The sequence below is a fragment of the Panulirus ornatus genome, chromosome 59 (genome assembly GCF_036320965.1).
Source record: "Panulirus ornatus isolate Po-2019 chromosome 59, ASM3632096v1, whole genome shotgun sequence".
NCBI lineage: Eukaryota > Metazoa > Arthropoda > Malacostraca > Decapoda > Palinuridae > Panulirus > Panulirus ornatus.
In genome coordinates, this window is record NC_092282.1 from 11,001,332 (window position 1) to 11,016,979 (window position 15,648).

The 15,648-nt window shown below is 38.4% G+C and overlaps 1 protein-coding gene across 49 annotated transcripts in view; it reads right to left on the minus strand.

The window, feature by feature from the left end:
- The window catches only part of LOC139767302 (cytoplasmic dynein 1 intermediate chain-like), a 120,094-nt gene that overhangs the window by 61,034 nt on the left and 43,412 nt on the right, over positions 1-15,648 (minus strand). For 34 of the 49 annotated variants that reach the window (XM_071696553.1, XM_071696525.1, XM_071696544.1 and 31 more), the window contains exons 2-5: positions 14,721-14,814; positions 13,481-13,585; positions 10,591-10,699; positions 5,402-5,514 (exon numbers count right to left, since the gene is read on the minus strand). In XM_071696553.1, coding sequence (XP_071552654.1) covers positions 5,402-5,514; positions 10,591-10,699; positions 13,481-13,585; positions 14,721-14,814 — 421 coding nt within the window. The remainder of the gene's footprint in view (positions 1-5,401; positions 5,515-10,590; positions 10,700-13,480; positions 13,586-14,720; positions 14,815-15,648) is intronic. The other 15 variants (XM_071696563.1, XM_071696562.1, XM_071696559.1 and 12 more) reach the window with 1 other exon arrangement.

A 15,648-nucleotide genomic window follows, 5' to 3' on the forward strand; every position in this document is an offset into this window, starting at 1 on the left:
CTTTCCAGAAATACTGAACAAACTTATGCCTCTGTAGTTTGAACACTCACCTTTGTCCCCTTTGCCTTTGTATAATGGCACTATACATGCATTCCACCAATCCTCAAGCACTTCACCATGATCCATACATACAGTAAATATCCTTACCAACCAATCAACAACACAGTCACCCCCCCTTTCTTCATAAATTCAACAATACCATTCAAACCCAACACCATGTTAGATTTCTCCAAGACTCTTGCATTTACCTCCCTTACCACCCCATCCAGCAACATATTAAACAGCCTTGGTGCCATCACACATCATTCACTTTCCTCTCTTTCTACTCATACACATGCCTTACACAAAAGAGAAAAACTTCCCTCTGTTTCTAGTAGCTTTTCTTACACACCATATACTTTTAAGACCTTTCACATGGCATTTCTATCATCCCTATCATATGCTTTCACCCAATCAATATATGCAACGTATAAATCCTCCTGTTTAAGTATTTCTCATACAAATTCTTTAATGCAAACAACTGATCTGAATATCCTGTATCCCTTCTGAAACCACACTGTTCTTCCCCAATCTGATGCTCTGTACATGCCTTTACCATTTCAATCACTACTTTCACATAAAACTTGCCCAGTATTCAATAAACTTATAACTCTTGCAGTTTAAATGCAAACCTCAGTCCCCCTTACCTTGATGCAAGGGTAGGTAGTAGTTGGTAGGCAGCCAAAGACCAGGGAGGTATATTACCAGTACTACTTGCCTTGGTATCGGGAAGGTCAGTGGCAGCTGCATTGTGAGCCAGCACTTTAGTGGTTGTCAAGTTTCACCCCGACCCAGGTAGGTGTCTTTTCTTTCTCTCTCACCCACATGTGGACTAATGGCATTCTTTCCAAAAACATACAATCTCTCCTTGTTACACATAACATAAAAACATACATTCTCTCCTTGTTACACATAACACATGACAACACTTAATTCACTGAGCTCATTCTTCATTACTCTAGATTTTCCTGCTATGAGCAATATCTAGGGAGGAGCATTAAGTGGAAACATTAGAAGTAGCAGGTAGGAACATTAGACAGGAGCATCAGGTAGAAGTGTTCAGTGCAAACATTAGGTAGGAACTTCTGCAAACATTGTGCTAGTTTTGCCCTCTGCCAGCAACCTGTTAAGGGTGAGGCACTAAAATCTAAACAGCGGCACTGGAGTTCACTGGTCATGGAGAGACTATTGCCAGAATGGAAAAGGCATCAGAGATATAGACAGACAGATAGCCTTTATACAGTGGCACTATACATGCATTCCAACAATCCTTAGGCAATTTACAATGATAAAGACATACAATGAAAATCCCAACTAACCTATCAACAACACAGTCACCCCCTACCATTCTTAAGAAATTCAACTGCGATACCATACACTCCAGCCTCCTCGCCACATTTCATCATATGCAAAGCTTTCACCACTTCTCCCTTTATCAAACCACTCTCCATGATTCTCACTTCAGTGTGCCTATCTCAATCCCCGCAGCAAACTATCTTTACGTTGACAGCTCACTGCAGGCTGAAGGGAGCCTAGAATGTGCCATATTCTCCTCCACTATGGATCAGTGTGTGTGTGTGTGTGTGTGTGTGAGCTTCATGGCATCATCAATACAGTTATTCTCCTCACTCAGAGGAGACTGACTAGAGTAATCAACTGTGATTCTCAGTCAGCCATTTATCCCTTTCATCTCCAAAACCCGTGTGTCATTGTGTAGTACAACAAATATTACTTCTCACATCGGGCTTATGGCTAACGATACTGTTGACTATCTCAGCAAGACTGCCTGTGGAATGAACTTGCCTGAAGTGTGCACTACGCCCTCCCTCCAATGCTATAGAAAGGGAATACACTTAGCTGCTCATGTCCTAACCGTACAAGGAAGGAATACTGAACAGGCTCACAGTGTTTCAGTCCAACACAATAATAACTTTCTCCCTTATTCCCACAAGTATCACTGTCATGGACCAATGGTTCATAGACACAATGTTGTGAGTGCCATACTTAGCTAAGGATACCAGCCAGTGTGGCAGGTCTCTTAGGCAGAGGATGTGCCTCACTCCTCAGCTTGTAAATTGTGTAACCATCCCAATGCCAACACCCTTCACCATTATTGCCTGGAATGTCCTCCTGTTAAAGGCTTGTTACCACAAGGACAGGACTTATTTCATGTTTGAAAATATTTACTCAATGATAATAATTCAAGACACAAGTCTCATGAGTCATCCACATTTTGGTGGATGTTAACTGTATACATTCATATAAGCTCCTTTACCAGTGTGTGTGTGTGTGTGTGTGTGTGTGTGTGTGTGTGTGTGTGTGTGTGTATGTATGTGTGTGCTGATTTATGTATACCTGTATGTAAATACTGCTACAATGTGCCCTACAAGCTACTAGTGCCACTGCATGCCATGTTTGGCCTTATGTCTCTGTTACTAGGTTTGTCACCCCTTGGGTGTGATAAATTGATTAAAGTAAGTCTCTCACTTCACATAACACCCGGACCCAAACACCCTACGTATGCCACCCTACTATCAAACACATTCAAATGTCCTTCAAAATATTCACTCCTCCTCACTTCACTACCTGCCACCACTTCCCCATTTGAGGTGCCTCCTTCACCAATGTTTCCATAATAAAATGGTTCTTCCCCAACATAAAAAATAAGTTGTTCAAAGCATCAATTTTGCACATACCACTTGCTTGTCATAGTGAAAGATGCTAGTTACCACAATGCTCTTTAAATTTGCCACCTTGTCTCCTATCATCAAAGCCATAAATGAAAAACTACTAAGATTGGATCCTTTTCTTCAATAGATTGGGCAGTTACAAACTCATCAACCTTGATAGTTGTTGGTGAATACTTCATATTCAACATGAAGCCATGTACATATTTCTGCTTGAGAACTAACTATCTGCTGATACTCCAAAAAGCAAGAGCTCTCAGTTGTCAACAATCAAGCATCAGTCACTACTCTAAACTCACGAAAGCTGGCTCAGCAGCTATTCAACATCCATATCATAATTATGCCAGTGACCATAAATAAATTAATGCCAATACTAAATAACATAAAGCAAAGGCTTCACTTTGGCCACCTAACTCAGTGCAGACTAATTCAAAATCTTTTATATGTTGGTTTTCAAACAGTTTAAACAATAGTAAAATGGGCACACGAAAAATGAGCAGGGAAAAGCTACCATTTATCACTCATCTTTATCTTATAAAACCAGAAGGATGCTAAACACTTCCCCTTTTCATTTCTTATACGAATGAGCTCTCCAAAGAGTTTATGGCAAGCCCAAACAAGGGCAATCTGTTGCATGTTCGGCAGAGGGCATGAAATACATTGAAGACGTCCACTGGCAGGATTGTCAAACAGAGAAGCTTTCACTATGCTGTAAGTCAAGCATTCACTACAGATGTATTCGGTGATTCTTGGTCAAGGTAGGGCTACTATACATGATACAGAGTTTCTAATATATATCCAACAAATAAAACCAAAACAGAAGCTTCAAGCACATGTCCACAGCTCACCATCAGGCTCAAAAATAGGAACCATAAAATATATAATTACCTTCCTACAGAAAAAAGAATATCAATGTTGGTAGCTAGTATCAAAATGCAAATTGGAAAACTTGGGCAATTTTCAAAATTTTCTTTAATCTAAAAACATTGTTCTTTGCATAAACTGATAGAAAAATAAAAAAGAAATTTGTATTTCTCATTAAAATTCAGTAGTGCATTGCTTTTAAGTGTCATGATATAAACAGCATCATGTGATACTAAGTCGCATCAAATTTACATCAAACCAAAAAAAATCTGTATTTTCCAATGCTCCTTTGATCACTGGACTTTTTTCTGTATGCACTTTTTGATTACATTTCTATACTTCTACAATGAACACCATGAAACAATACTTAAAAAGACAACTGTAGCAGCGTCATTTCAAGGCTAAAGAAAGACAAGATTAGTAAAGTGTTACACTGTGCAATTCATGGCATCTAATTCTAAGGGTTATTAATTACTGTCAATAAAAATCAGAGAAATGTACTTCAGTAAATAAAACTGTGGTAATTTCTAAATTCTCTTTCTTGTTACCAGTTGTCAATCTAACAATTAATTCACCCTCAAGAGTCACATGCCACTTTCAAACTATATGGTATCTTTAAAACAGCTGCAACTAAGTACATGTGAAGCCTGCAATACAAACTCATACAAGATGATACAAAGAATTATCAGAAAAAAAAAAGGCAAGGTAATACTGAACCACTGCTTCTTTCCCTGAGCGTCAATCATCTACATATCAACTTGACCACAAAGTCAACCCCACTAAATCCTAATATCTGTCTTAGAAAAATCTCCATGCTCTTTCATCTCTTAGCTATTCTGAAGTTAAACATATTCATGCCCAATAAAAAGATCATTAGAAGCCAAATCCATCCATTTATTGAAGCCATTCTCATTTGCTTAAGACCCAGAATCCCAGATATAAAATTAATTCATAATGACTTTACTTTTTGGTTACACTATGAGACATGCATCTGAAGACAAATCTCTCTTATGATTTGTTTGATATGTCAAAAATCATGCAAATCAATAAATCAGGACTAAACTTGGCAACCAAATGTACTGCCTAAACTATTCAAGGTTTTTAGTTTCTGACACCTGTAAAACAAAATGCACTTATCTTTCACGTAGAGGTACAGTGAGAAATAACAAAAAAAAATTATGCCACAGTGTGAAACTAAATACTTACAATAAACATAAATATAAATCTGCAGAACATAACTAAAGAAAAACTATTAACTAATATGTAATTTACAAGCACCAGCTGATATTACCAATGAATGGCTTCATTAAGAACTAACTTAATAAATCATAGCTCATATACATAAATTCCTTTGCTATTTCTTATCTGGTTAAAATGAACCTTGTTACTCATAAAAAATTTGGACATTTAGACTATTATGATTAAATACGTGATCTGAATTCTACAAGAACATTTAAATTACTATGATCAAATAAGAGATCTGAATTCTACTCAAAAGTATTCTATAAATTCTAAGGTAAGCATCTGCAAAGTCCAGACACTGTAGGAATAGGACACTGTGCTGACAAAAACATTAGTAAATAATGATGCCTTGATATCAGTGGTGTCACACTATTACTGCATGTATGAACTTTTCAAATGTACTCATGATTCATCTTCAAGGATTCAAACAAATTTTAATCTATATCTACCAGTTATCTACAAAGTCTGACTCATTATTTTAACTCCAAAATTTAACTGCTTTGCAATGCTGCCAAATTGACTCTATCAACTAGCCTATGCGAACTAAAGCAAGTCTCTTGTAAACTAACCGTGGCCATCACCAGACGCAGACGTTTGAACTCCCTTTGTGTAGGTGACCGTTTCCCGAGGAGGGATGTTTGTTGCCTGCACACTTACCACTGACAACTGTGGCTGCTTCTTGCTGCAAAGAGAATTTGGTAAATGGATGTTTAATATGCCTGAATACCTTTTTCTTCATTATTCTGGTAAAATAAACAACAAAATACCTTGACATTCACGTCATTTGAATAACATCATCAGAGGTGGGTATGTATACTGAATTTGAATCAACTCCAACTGTACATTGTACTGTAAGATCACAGAAAGTCAAGAGCAACATTATCATTTACAAACAAAGACCATCACCAAGTGATCAATAAATGAAGACCTTTGCACTAAGATCTCCCACCACAATTACAAGTCTACATTCTTAGTAGGGGTAGAAAGTGGGTGCATATGGGTGCTGCATACTTTCACAGGACAATCACTCTCAGTTGTCATGCAGACAAAATGGGGAAATCCTGAGACACAACAGGGAAGGAAAGTGTGGGGTTTGTATCAATGGTGACATATTTGCCAAATTCTGCTTATACAGATAAATCATCCACATAGGAGTTGCTGATAATGTCACCAATAAATCATTTCTCTCTAAGGCTCAGTCCTCTGTTCTTAATGCTACCTTGCTAATGCAGGAAATGGTGAATATGTATGGAAAAAATAATTTTACATTTATTTTGTTTATAAAGGAATAAATGTAGAATACTCTGTGGAAGGTGTTAACAGTATATAGTGTGGGAGGCAAGTTGCTAGAAGCAGTGAAAAGTTTTTACTGAGGATGTAAGGCATGTGTACGAGTAGGAAGAGAGGAAAGAGAGTGGTTCTCAGTGAATACTGGTTTGTGGCGGGGGAGTGTGATATCTCCATGGTTGTTTAATTTGTTTATGGATGGGGCTGTTAGGGAGGTGAATACAAGAGTTTTGGAGAGAGGGGCAAGTATGCAGTCTGTTGTGGATGAGAGACCTTAAGAAATGAATCAGTTGTTGTTTGCCGATGATACAGAGCTGGTGGCTGATTCAGATGAGAAACTACAGAAGCTGGTGACTGATTTTGGTAAAGTGTGTGAAAGAAGAAAGCTGAAAATAAATGTGAATAAGAGCAAGGTTATTAGGTACAGTAGGGTGGAGGGACAAGTCAACTGGGAGGTAAGTTTGAATGAAGAAAAACTGGGGGTAGTGAAATGATTTAGATATCTGGGAGTGGATTTGGCAGCGGATGGAACCATGGAAGCGGAAGTGAGTCACAGGGGGGGGGAGGGGGCAAAAGTTCTGGGAGCGTTGAAGAATGTGTGGAAGGCGAAAACATTATCTCGGAAAGCAAAAATGGGTATGTTTGAAGGAATAGTGGTTCCAACAATGTTATATGGATGCGAGGCGTGGGCTATAGATACGGTTGTGTGGATATGAGTGTTGTAAATGAGATGTTTGAAGAAAATATGTGGTGAGGTGGTATGATCAAATAAGTAATGAAAGGGTATGAGAGATGTGTGATAATAAAAAGAGTGTGGTTGGGAGAGCAGAAGAGGGTGTATTGAAATGGTTTGGTCACATGGAGGAAATGAGTGAGGAAAGATTGACTAAGAGGATATATGTGTCAGAGGGAAAGAGAAGGGGGAAACCAAATTGGAGGTGGAAGGATGGAGTAAAAAGATTTTGAGCGATCAGGGCCTGAACACGCAGGAGGGTGAAAGGCATGCAAGAAATACAGTGAATTGGAATGATGTGGTATACCGGGGTCAACGTGCTGTCAATGGATTGAACCAGGGTATGTGAAGCGTCTGAGGTAAACTATGGAAAGTTTTGTGGGGCTTGGATGTGGAAAGGGACATGACAGCTAGAGACTGAGTGTGAACGAATGTGGCCTTTGTTGTCTTTTCCTAGCACTACCTTGCACACATGTGGGGGGAGGGGGTTGTCATTTCATGTGTGGCTGGTGGCAACGGGAATGAATAAAGGCAGCAAGTATGAATTATGTACATGTGTATATATGTATATGTCTGTGTATGTATATATATGTATATGCTGAAATGTATAGGTATGTATATGTGCGTGTGTGGATGTGTATGTACATGCATGTGTATGTGGGTAGGTTGGGCCATTCTTTCATCTGCTTTCTTGGGCTACCTCACTAACGTGGAAGACAGCGACAAAGTATAATAAATAAAAAAAACAAATGTAGAATGAACATCATTCCATCAATATGTAAGGATGGAAAATTAAGTATTTATTTTATTTTATTATACTTTGTCGCTGTCTCCCGCTTTTGCGAGGTAGCGCAAGGAAACAGACGAAAGAAATGGCCCAACCCCCCCCATACACATGTATATACATACGTCCACACACGCAAATATACATACCTACACAGCTTTCCATGGTTTACCCCAGACGCTTCACATGCCTTGATTCAATCCACTGACAGCACGTCAACCCCGGTATACCACATCGCTCCAATTCACTCTATTCCTTGCCCTCCTTTCACCCTCCTGCATGTTCAGGCCCCGATCACACAAAATCTTTTTCACTCCATCTTTCCACCTCCAATTTGGTCTCCCTCTTCTCCTCGTTCCCTCCACCTCCGACACATATATTCTCTTGGTCAATCTTTCCTCACTCATTCTCTCCATGTGCCCAAACCACTTCAAAACACCCTCTTCTGCTCTCTCAACCACGCTCTTTTTATTTCCACACATCTCTCTTACCCTTACGTTACTCACATCTCATTTCCAGCACATCCATCCTCCTGCGCACAACTCTATCCATAGCCCACGCCTCGCAACCATACAACATTGTTGGAACCACTATTCCTTCAAACATACCCATTTTTGCTTTCCGAGATAATGTTCTCGACTTCCACACACTCTTCAAGGCCCCCAGAATTTTCGCCCCCTCCCCCACCCTATGATCCACTTCCGCTTCCATGGTTCCATCCGCTGCCAGATCCACTCCCAGATATCTAAAACACTTCACTTCCTCCAGTTTTTCTCCATTCAAACTCACCTCCCAATTGACTTGACCCTCAACCCTACTGTACCTAATAACCTTGCTCTTATTCACATTTACTCTTAACTTTCTTCTTCCACACACTTTACCAAACTCAGTCACCAGCTTCTGCAGTTTCTCACATGAATCAGCCACCAGCGCTGTATCATCAGCGAACAACAACTGACTCACTTCCCAAGCTCTCTCATCCCCAACAGACTTCATACTTGCCCCTCTTTCCAAAACTCTTGCATTTACCTCCCTAACAACCCCATCCATAAACAAATTAAGTATTAAGACATAAAAAGCACCACGTCCACTCATCTCTATCAGCAGTGTAGCAGTCACCCCATCCATGGACATTACATGGCAAAATTTACTTTTATACAGTATATCTCTCATTCTCTAAGGCCTAAAAACAAATCTTAAAGAAGACAAAAATCTCTAATGTTTGGGTAGGGGGAAAACTGTGGATGCCTGAGGGTTAATTATTTTCCTCAATAATCATCTATCTCATACAATGTAAGCTCTCATCATCATACTACTTGTACTTGGCTCAATAGCATTATTTCTTAAATATGCTCTTTCATTTCTAATTCTCATTTATGAGAAATCACAGATCCTAACATCTAATCTACTTTCCCTTGTGGGCCATAATACAGCTCTACAGTGAGTCTGCATGTATGCGAGGTGTCACCATGGCTGTTTAATTTTAATATGTTTATGGATTGGGTGGTGAGGGAGGTCAATGCAACTGTCTTAAAGACAGGACCTGTACCTGTATTCAGTCTGCTGGGGGTATGGGGGCTTTGAAGGTGAGTTAGATGCTATTTGCTAATGAAACAGAATTGGTAACAGATTCAAGTGAGAAACTCCAGAAGCTAGCGTCTGAGTTCGGGAGGGTAAGTGAAAGGAGAAAGTTGGTGGTAAATGCAAATAAATGCAAGGTTATTAAGCCTAGCCTTGAAGAGAGAGAGATTATTTGGAGTGAGAGATTAAGAAGAAAGATCATGGAGAAAGTGGAATGTTTTAGATATCTAGAAATGGTCATGGCAGTGAATGAAACCATGGGAGTTACAGCACTGAGGAATGAGTAGAAAGACAGGCCAGTGTCTTTAAGGGAAAAGACAGACATCTTTGACTGTATGACAGTCCCATCAGTGCTGTTTGCATGCAAGACATGAGCCTTACACAAAAATGTGAAAATAGTAATGACCTGAAAATTAAATGTTTGAGGCAAATATGTGGAGAGGTTTAATTGATTAAAAAGGATAGGGTAAGAGAAAGGTGTCATAATAAGAGTAGTATGCAAGAGGAAGCTGAAAAGGGTGTGCAGAAATGGTTTGGAAATATGGAGAGGATCCGTAAAAGGAGCATGACTAAGAGGGTATGCATGTGAGAAGTGGAGCAGACAAGAAAACTGAGAAAACCAAGGAGGCATTAGAAAGATAGAGTGAAAGATGCTTCAAAGTTTCATGGCTTGAATATATTGGTGGTAGTGAGGCGTGGGAGGGATAGACTAACTCTGAGTGATATGGTATACATAGGATGACATTCAGCCAATGGACTGACCAGAGTATATGAATTGGCTGGGGGAAACCATGGAAAGGTCTGTGAGGTCTGGATGTGAGTCAATGAGGCCATTCCTTCATCTGTTTCTGGCAAAAACTTGCTAATGCTGGAATTAGCAAACATGTATGAAACGAATCTTGATAAGAAAATGTTTGGTATAGGAAGGTAAAGACGGGACCACAATTAAAAGTGGCTGTGGGTTGTCGTGTGGCAGTGTACATACCTGCACCTCCCACCTGTGTTTTCTAAAGCTGGTGTTAATAAATAAAATGTGCAGGAATGAAACTGAACACACAAAGCCTGTTGATTGCAAGGTAATAGTTTAAGGAAAAACAAATGAAGATTTACCCATATCATGGGAAATAAGATTAAAAAAAACATAAAAAATACAGGAAAGAAGAAAAAATATGCTAACAGCCTCTTTTCATTATACAGAAGTTTGTACTGAGGACAACACCCCTTTCATTAATCAGTATCAAAAAATAAAATAGCACAATCACTATGGGAATTTACAATATGACAATGACAAGAAATAATCTAAACAAAAATAATTGAGACATTAACTTTTTATACATATCCATCTGCCTTCCTGCAATAAAATAACCACTTGCCTTGGTGTTCGAGGGGAAGATGTCGAATTAGCCTCTAAGCTTTTGTCTGGAGAACCAGTCTGATCAGCTCCTGGCTCTGAAGACATGCTAGACATGCTTGACAACACCTCTGAAAACCATAACCTCAAATAACATATAAATTCATAAAATATGTACCATGAACTGAATAATAATATAATGTTTCCCTTCAGAACATGGAACAAAATAGAAAAAAATGCTTATATTATACCAAACAACTATTACAAAACATCACTCATTAAATCAAAGGAGTAATTAATCCTATATTAGCTGCTTCTAATTCAGCTTCTAGTTAAAACAGTTAATCTTTTTTAGCTCAGAACAAAGTGAAGATAAGCATTTACATACAAGACAGCTCATCCACAAGTTAAGGTTTAGGAAGACCTATGGAAATGGTTGAACAAACTAAGTTCATAAAGAACAAGCACTGTGGAATGTTTGCTGCCAATTTATCATCATTAAATCTCACAGAAAGTACTACCTTGTATAAATGTTTTCAATCACAAAAATTGAAAGGACATTTCAAGGGCAAAATCTTTATGATATTTTCCTGATTTCATGTCCAATCACTGTCATAACAAAATCTCCAACATATTTTTCCAAAAGGGAGGCTTGGGATAGGTTATTTACTTTTTCCTTTTCAAACAGCATGTAAGTATTGCATACATGACTGAATACAGTATGTTTGCTGTAAAATAATGAAAAAACATTATTGTTACTTGGAAATATACTTTACAATCAAAATCCACTCTCAAAATACTTTACCAGTCACATAATACTTAACTCTGGTGCTGATGACACTTGCCTTTACAATATACTTTATTCACAAAACACAGCACACTTCACTTCAGCTCATTACGTTTAACAGCATTCTCACTTTAAGGATACACAACCTTCATTCTCAGGTTAGTAAAACATACTGTGGTATCAGCATTTAGACTTAACCTTTTAACCTCTCTGTAGTTTTCTGTCCACCCCTGTATGACCCCCTTTTTTTTTGAAGTTTTACAGAAGCATTCTTACCCTTACAGGGAAATAAACATAAAAGTAAATTAGGTTAGGTGAAGTCCATGGATAAGAGTGATGGCACCATGCTATTTCCACCATGATTTTTTTTCAACCTTTTATTGCATTTATGCTCATATGAACCCAATATATCATCATTATTATTATTATTATTATTATTATTATTATTATTATTATCATCACCATTTTTTATATATTCATTATTCATTTTTATATTTTGCTTTGTCACTGTCTCCCGCGTTAGTGAGGTAGCGCAAGGAAACAGACAAAAGAATGGCCCGACCCACCCACATACACATGTATATACATACACGTCCACACACGCACATATACATACATACCTATACATTTCAACATATTTTTTTTTTTTTTTTTTTTTTTTGCTTTGTCGCTGTCTCCCGCGCTTGTGAGGTAACGCAAGGAAACAGACAAAAGAAATGGCCCAACCCACCCCCATACACATGTATATACATACGTCCACACACGCAAATATACATACCTACACAGCTTTCCATGGTTTACCCCAGACGCTTCACATGCCCTGGTTCAATCCACCGACAGCATGTCAACCCCGGTATACCACAGCGATCCAGTTCACTCTATACCTTGCCCTCCTTTCACCCTCCTGCAAGTTCAGGCCCCGATCACACAAAATCTTTTTCACTCCATCTTTCCACCTCCAATTTGGTCTCCCTCTTCTCCTCGTTCCCTCCACCTCCGACACATATATCCTCTTGGTCAATCTTTCCTCACTCATTCTCTCCATGTGCCCAAACCATTTCAAAACACCCTCTTCTGCTCTCTCAACCACGCTCTTTTTATTTCCACACATCTCTCTTACCCTTACGTTACTTACTCGATCAAACCACCTCACACCACACATTGTCCTCAAACATCTCATTTCCAGCACATCCATCCTCCTGCGCACAACTCTATCCACAGTCCACGCCTCGCAACCATACAACATTGTTGGAACCACTGTTCCTTCAAACATACCCATTTTTGCTTTCCGAGATAATGTTCTCGACTTCCACACATTCTTCAAGGCTCCCAGGATTTTCGCCCCCTCCCCCACCCTATGATCCACTTCCGCTTCCATGGTTCCATCCACTGCCAGATCCACTCCTAGATATCTAAAACACTTTATTCCTCCAGTTTTTCTCCATTCAAACTTACCTCCCAAGTGACTTGACCCTCAACCCTACTGTACCTAATTACCTTGCTCTTATTCACATTTACTCTTAACTTTCTTCTTTCACACACTTTACCAAACTCAGTCACCAGCTTCTGCAGTTTCTCACATGAATCAGCCACCAGCGCTGTATCATCAGCGAACAACAACTGACTCACTTCCCAAGCTCTCTCATCCCCAACAGACTTCATACTTGCCTCTCTTTCCAAAACTCTTGCATTCACCTCCCTAACAACCCCATCCATAAACAAATTAAACAACCATGGCGACATCACACACCCCTGCTGCAAACTTACCTCCCAACTGACTTGACCCTCAACCCTACTGTACCTAATTACCTTGCTCTTATTCACATTCACATATATATATATATATATACATATATATATATATATCTTTTTTTCACACTATTCGCTATTTCCCATGTTAGCGTGGTAGCGTTAAGAACAGAGGACTGAGCCTTTGAGGGAAATCCTCATTTCGCCCCCTTCTCTGTTCCTTCTTTTGGAAAATTAAAAATGAGAGGAGTTAAAGAGTTAATAAGCATGCACACTAAATTGAGTTCACTTTGGCGCTTCAGTGACAAACATGATATTAGAGCTAGGAGTAGGAGGTTGACACACAAAATTCATTATTAATAATCTTCAACTCTACCGTCTAAATGAACAGTTTTAGCTGTCGGCTGCTGCAGAATGAAAGATGTTGTGCATATATCTTTTGACTCATCACTAAGGCCAAGGCTTTTGGTTATACTTTTATCTGTCAACAAGAGTATGTTCATTTAAATATTCTCCTTATCTCTACATATCATGAACACTAGAGATAAAAAAGGCAACAAAAGAAAGTCAACATATGACATTTTACAATACTTTGTGTAGTAAAACATATAATACTAAGACATCTCGTAAGCATGAAATCAAATCATAAAAATCAACTATGCCCTCAGCAATTAATCAATGATGAACGAGTCAAAACTTTAACAACCTAGCAAATAAAGTTAACTAAAAACACTTCAAATGCAGTCAGTAACATGTTCAACCATACCTCGTATACTCAAATTCTCCAAGGTAAACCTGCTTTATTTTCAGTTAAAAGAGGAATATAGTAAGTGTGAGCACACATTCCAATCAATGATATTAAAAAAAATATTACTAATTTCCAAATATCAGCAAAATACTAGAAACTAGTGCACTAACCAAGAAACAAATGACCCACATCATTTTCATTACACAAAATAAATTGACACTTTTGCTACTTAATTAAATTTTAGAGGAATCCTCATGGGGTCACTAGAGGGAAAAAGCTTGTAAGTTATAAAATCAACACACCCAAGTTCCATCAATACATTTTTGGTAATCAAATATGCAATGATGTACTCAAACTCAAATTCAAGTAAGAATGAAGTCAGCTATGGCAAAAAATCTTCAAAAATCCTTATGAAAGTTTATCAAAATCTGAAAAGTATATCTTTTGATTATTTTGCTCAGTTAAACAAAACCCTTGTGTAAGTATAAATTACAATATCTTGAAGTAAAGACCTCACAAAGCAATAATTCTTGCTTAAAATTTTGGTGCCCTCCTTCTTTACAAAGCTTCCCTTACTGGATATCACTAAAAAGCTCTTTCAACGCAAAAGATTACAGAAAAGTCAGATTAAAACTGGGTCTATGCTTTTAACCCTATTTGATTCTTTTCATCAAACTCTTGATGATGTTTTTTTTCCATTTCCACTCCTCCTCCTAACAACCCTGTGAGTTCCAAATGCAGCATCTGAGTAGTGCTGAGTGATCTTACAATGCTACCTCTAAAAATATCACTACACAACATTTTCCCAAACAACTTGAGGAAAGTTAAATGACAAACAAGTGAGAAAAAGCAAGCAAAGCTACAATACCTGACACAGGTGCCACCCCAAGCAGGGAGAGCATCTTGTCCAAGTCCTGGTCATCTCGCGGTACATTGCTGGCTCGTACCGCAGCTTCCTGGGCCTAGGAACAGGTTGAAGAATTAGAGATAAGTGCATTTCAGAAACATGGCTGCCAGTCCCCCTCCCCCCTAAAAAAAAAGCAGAGCATATCTCATCAAACTGATATGGAATTCTACCTGTCTACACTTTCCTATAAAATTTCCATACTGGCATCTAACCATTACTCTGCATGGTACACGTGTTAACAAATTTTCCTCTAGGCAGTTAACCCAGAGGAATTGGTGGATGAGAAGGTACTCTCTGCTTTCCTATCCTGTTTCCACTTTAGTTTAATAATTCTTCTTTTAGATAACCTCATCATGGACCATCAGGTCTCTTGTTATTCATCCTTCCGATGTATTCACATGTACCCAGAACATTACATTAATTGTATTAATTACTGATTAATAAATACTCTTCATATTTGCTACCAAATACTGTATCATAGTTTTTTCACTATAAACATTAGAAACATCACAAACAAAAGTGCAACCTATGATAAAAATTTTCATCTACATTCAGGGAACTAACTGCTGAGGAATTAAAGATGAACTTGACATATCAATGAAAGAATAAAACTTAAGTACATAAAAGAGTTAATGGTATATAAAATGGTAGTTGTTCGCTGATGATACAGCGCTGGTGGCTGATTCATGTGAGAAACTGCAGAGGCTGGTGACTGAGTTTGGTAAAGTGTGTGAAAGAAGAAAGTTAAGAGTAAATGTGAATAAGAGCAAGGTGATTAGGTACAGTAGGGTTGAGGGTCAAGTCAATTGGGAGGTAAGTTTGAATGGAGAAAAACTGGAGGAAGTAAAGCGTTTTAGATATCTGGGAGTGGATCTGGCAGCGGATGGAA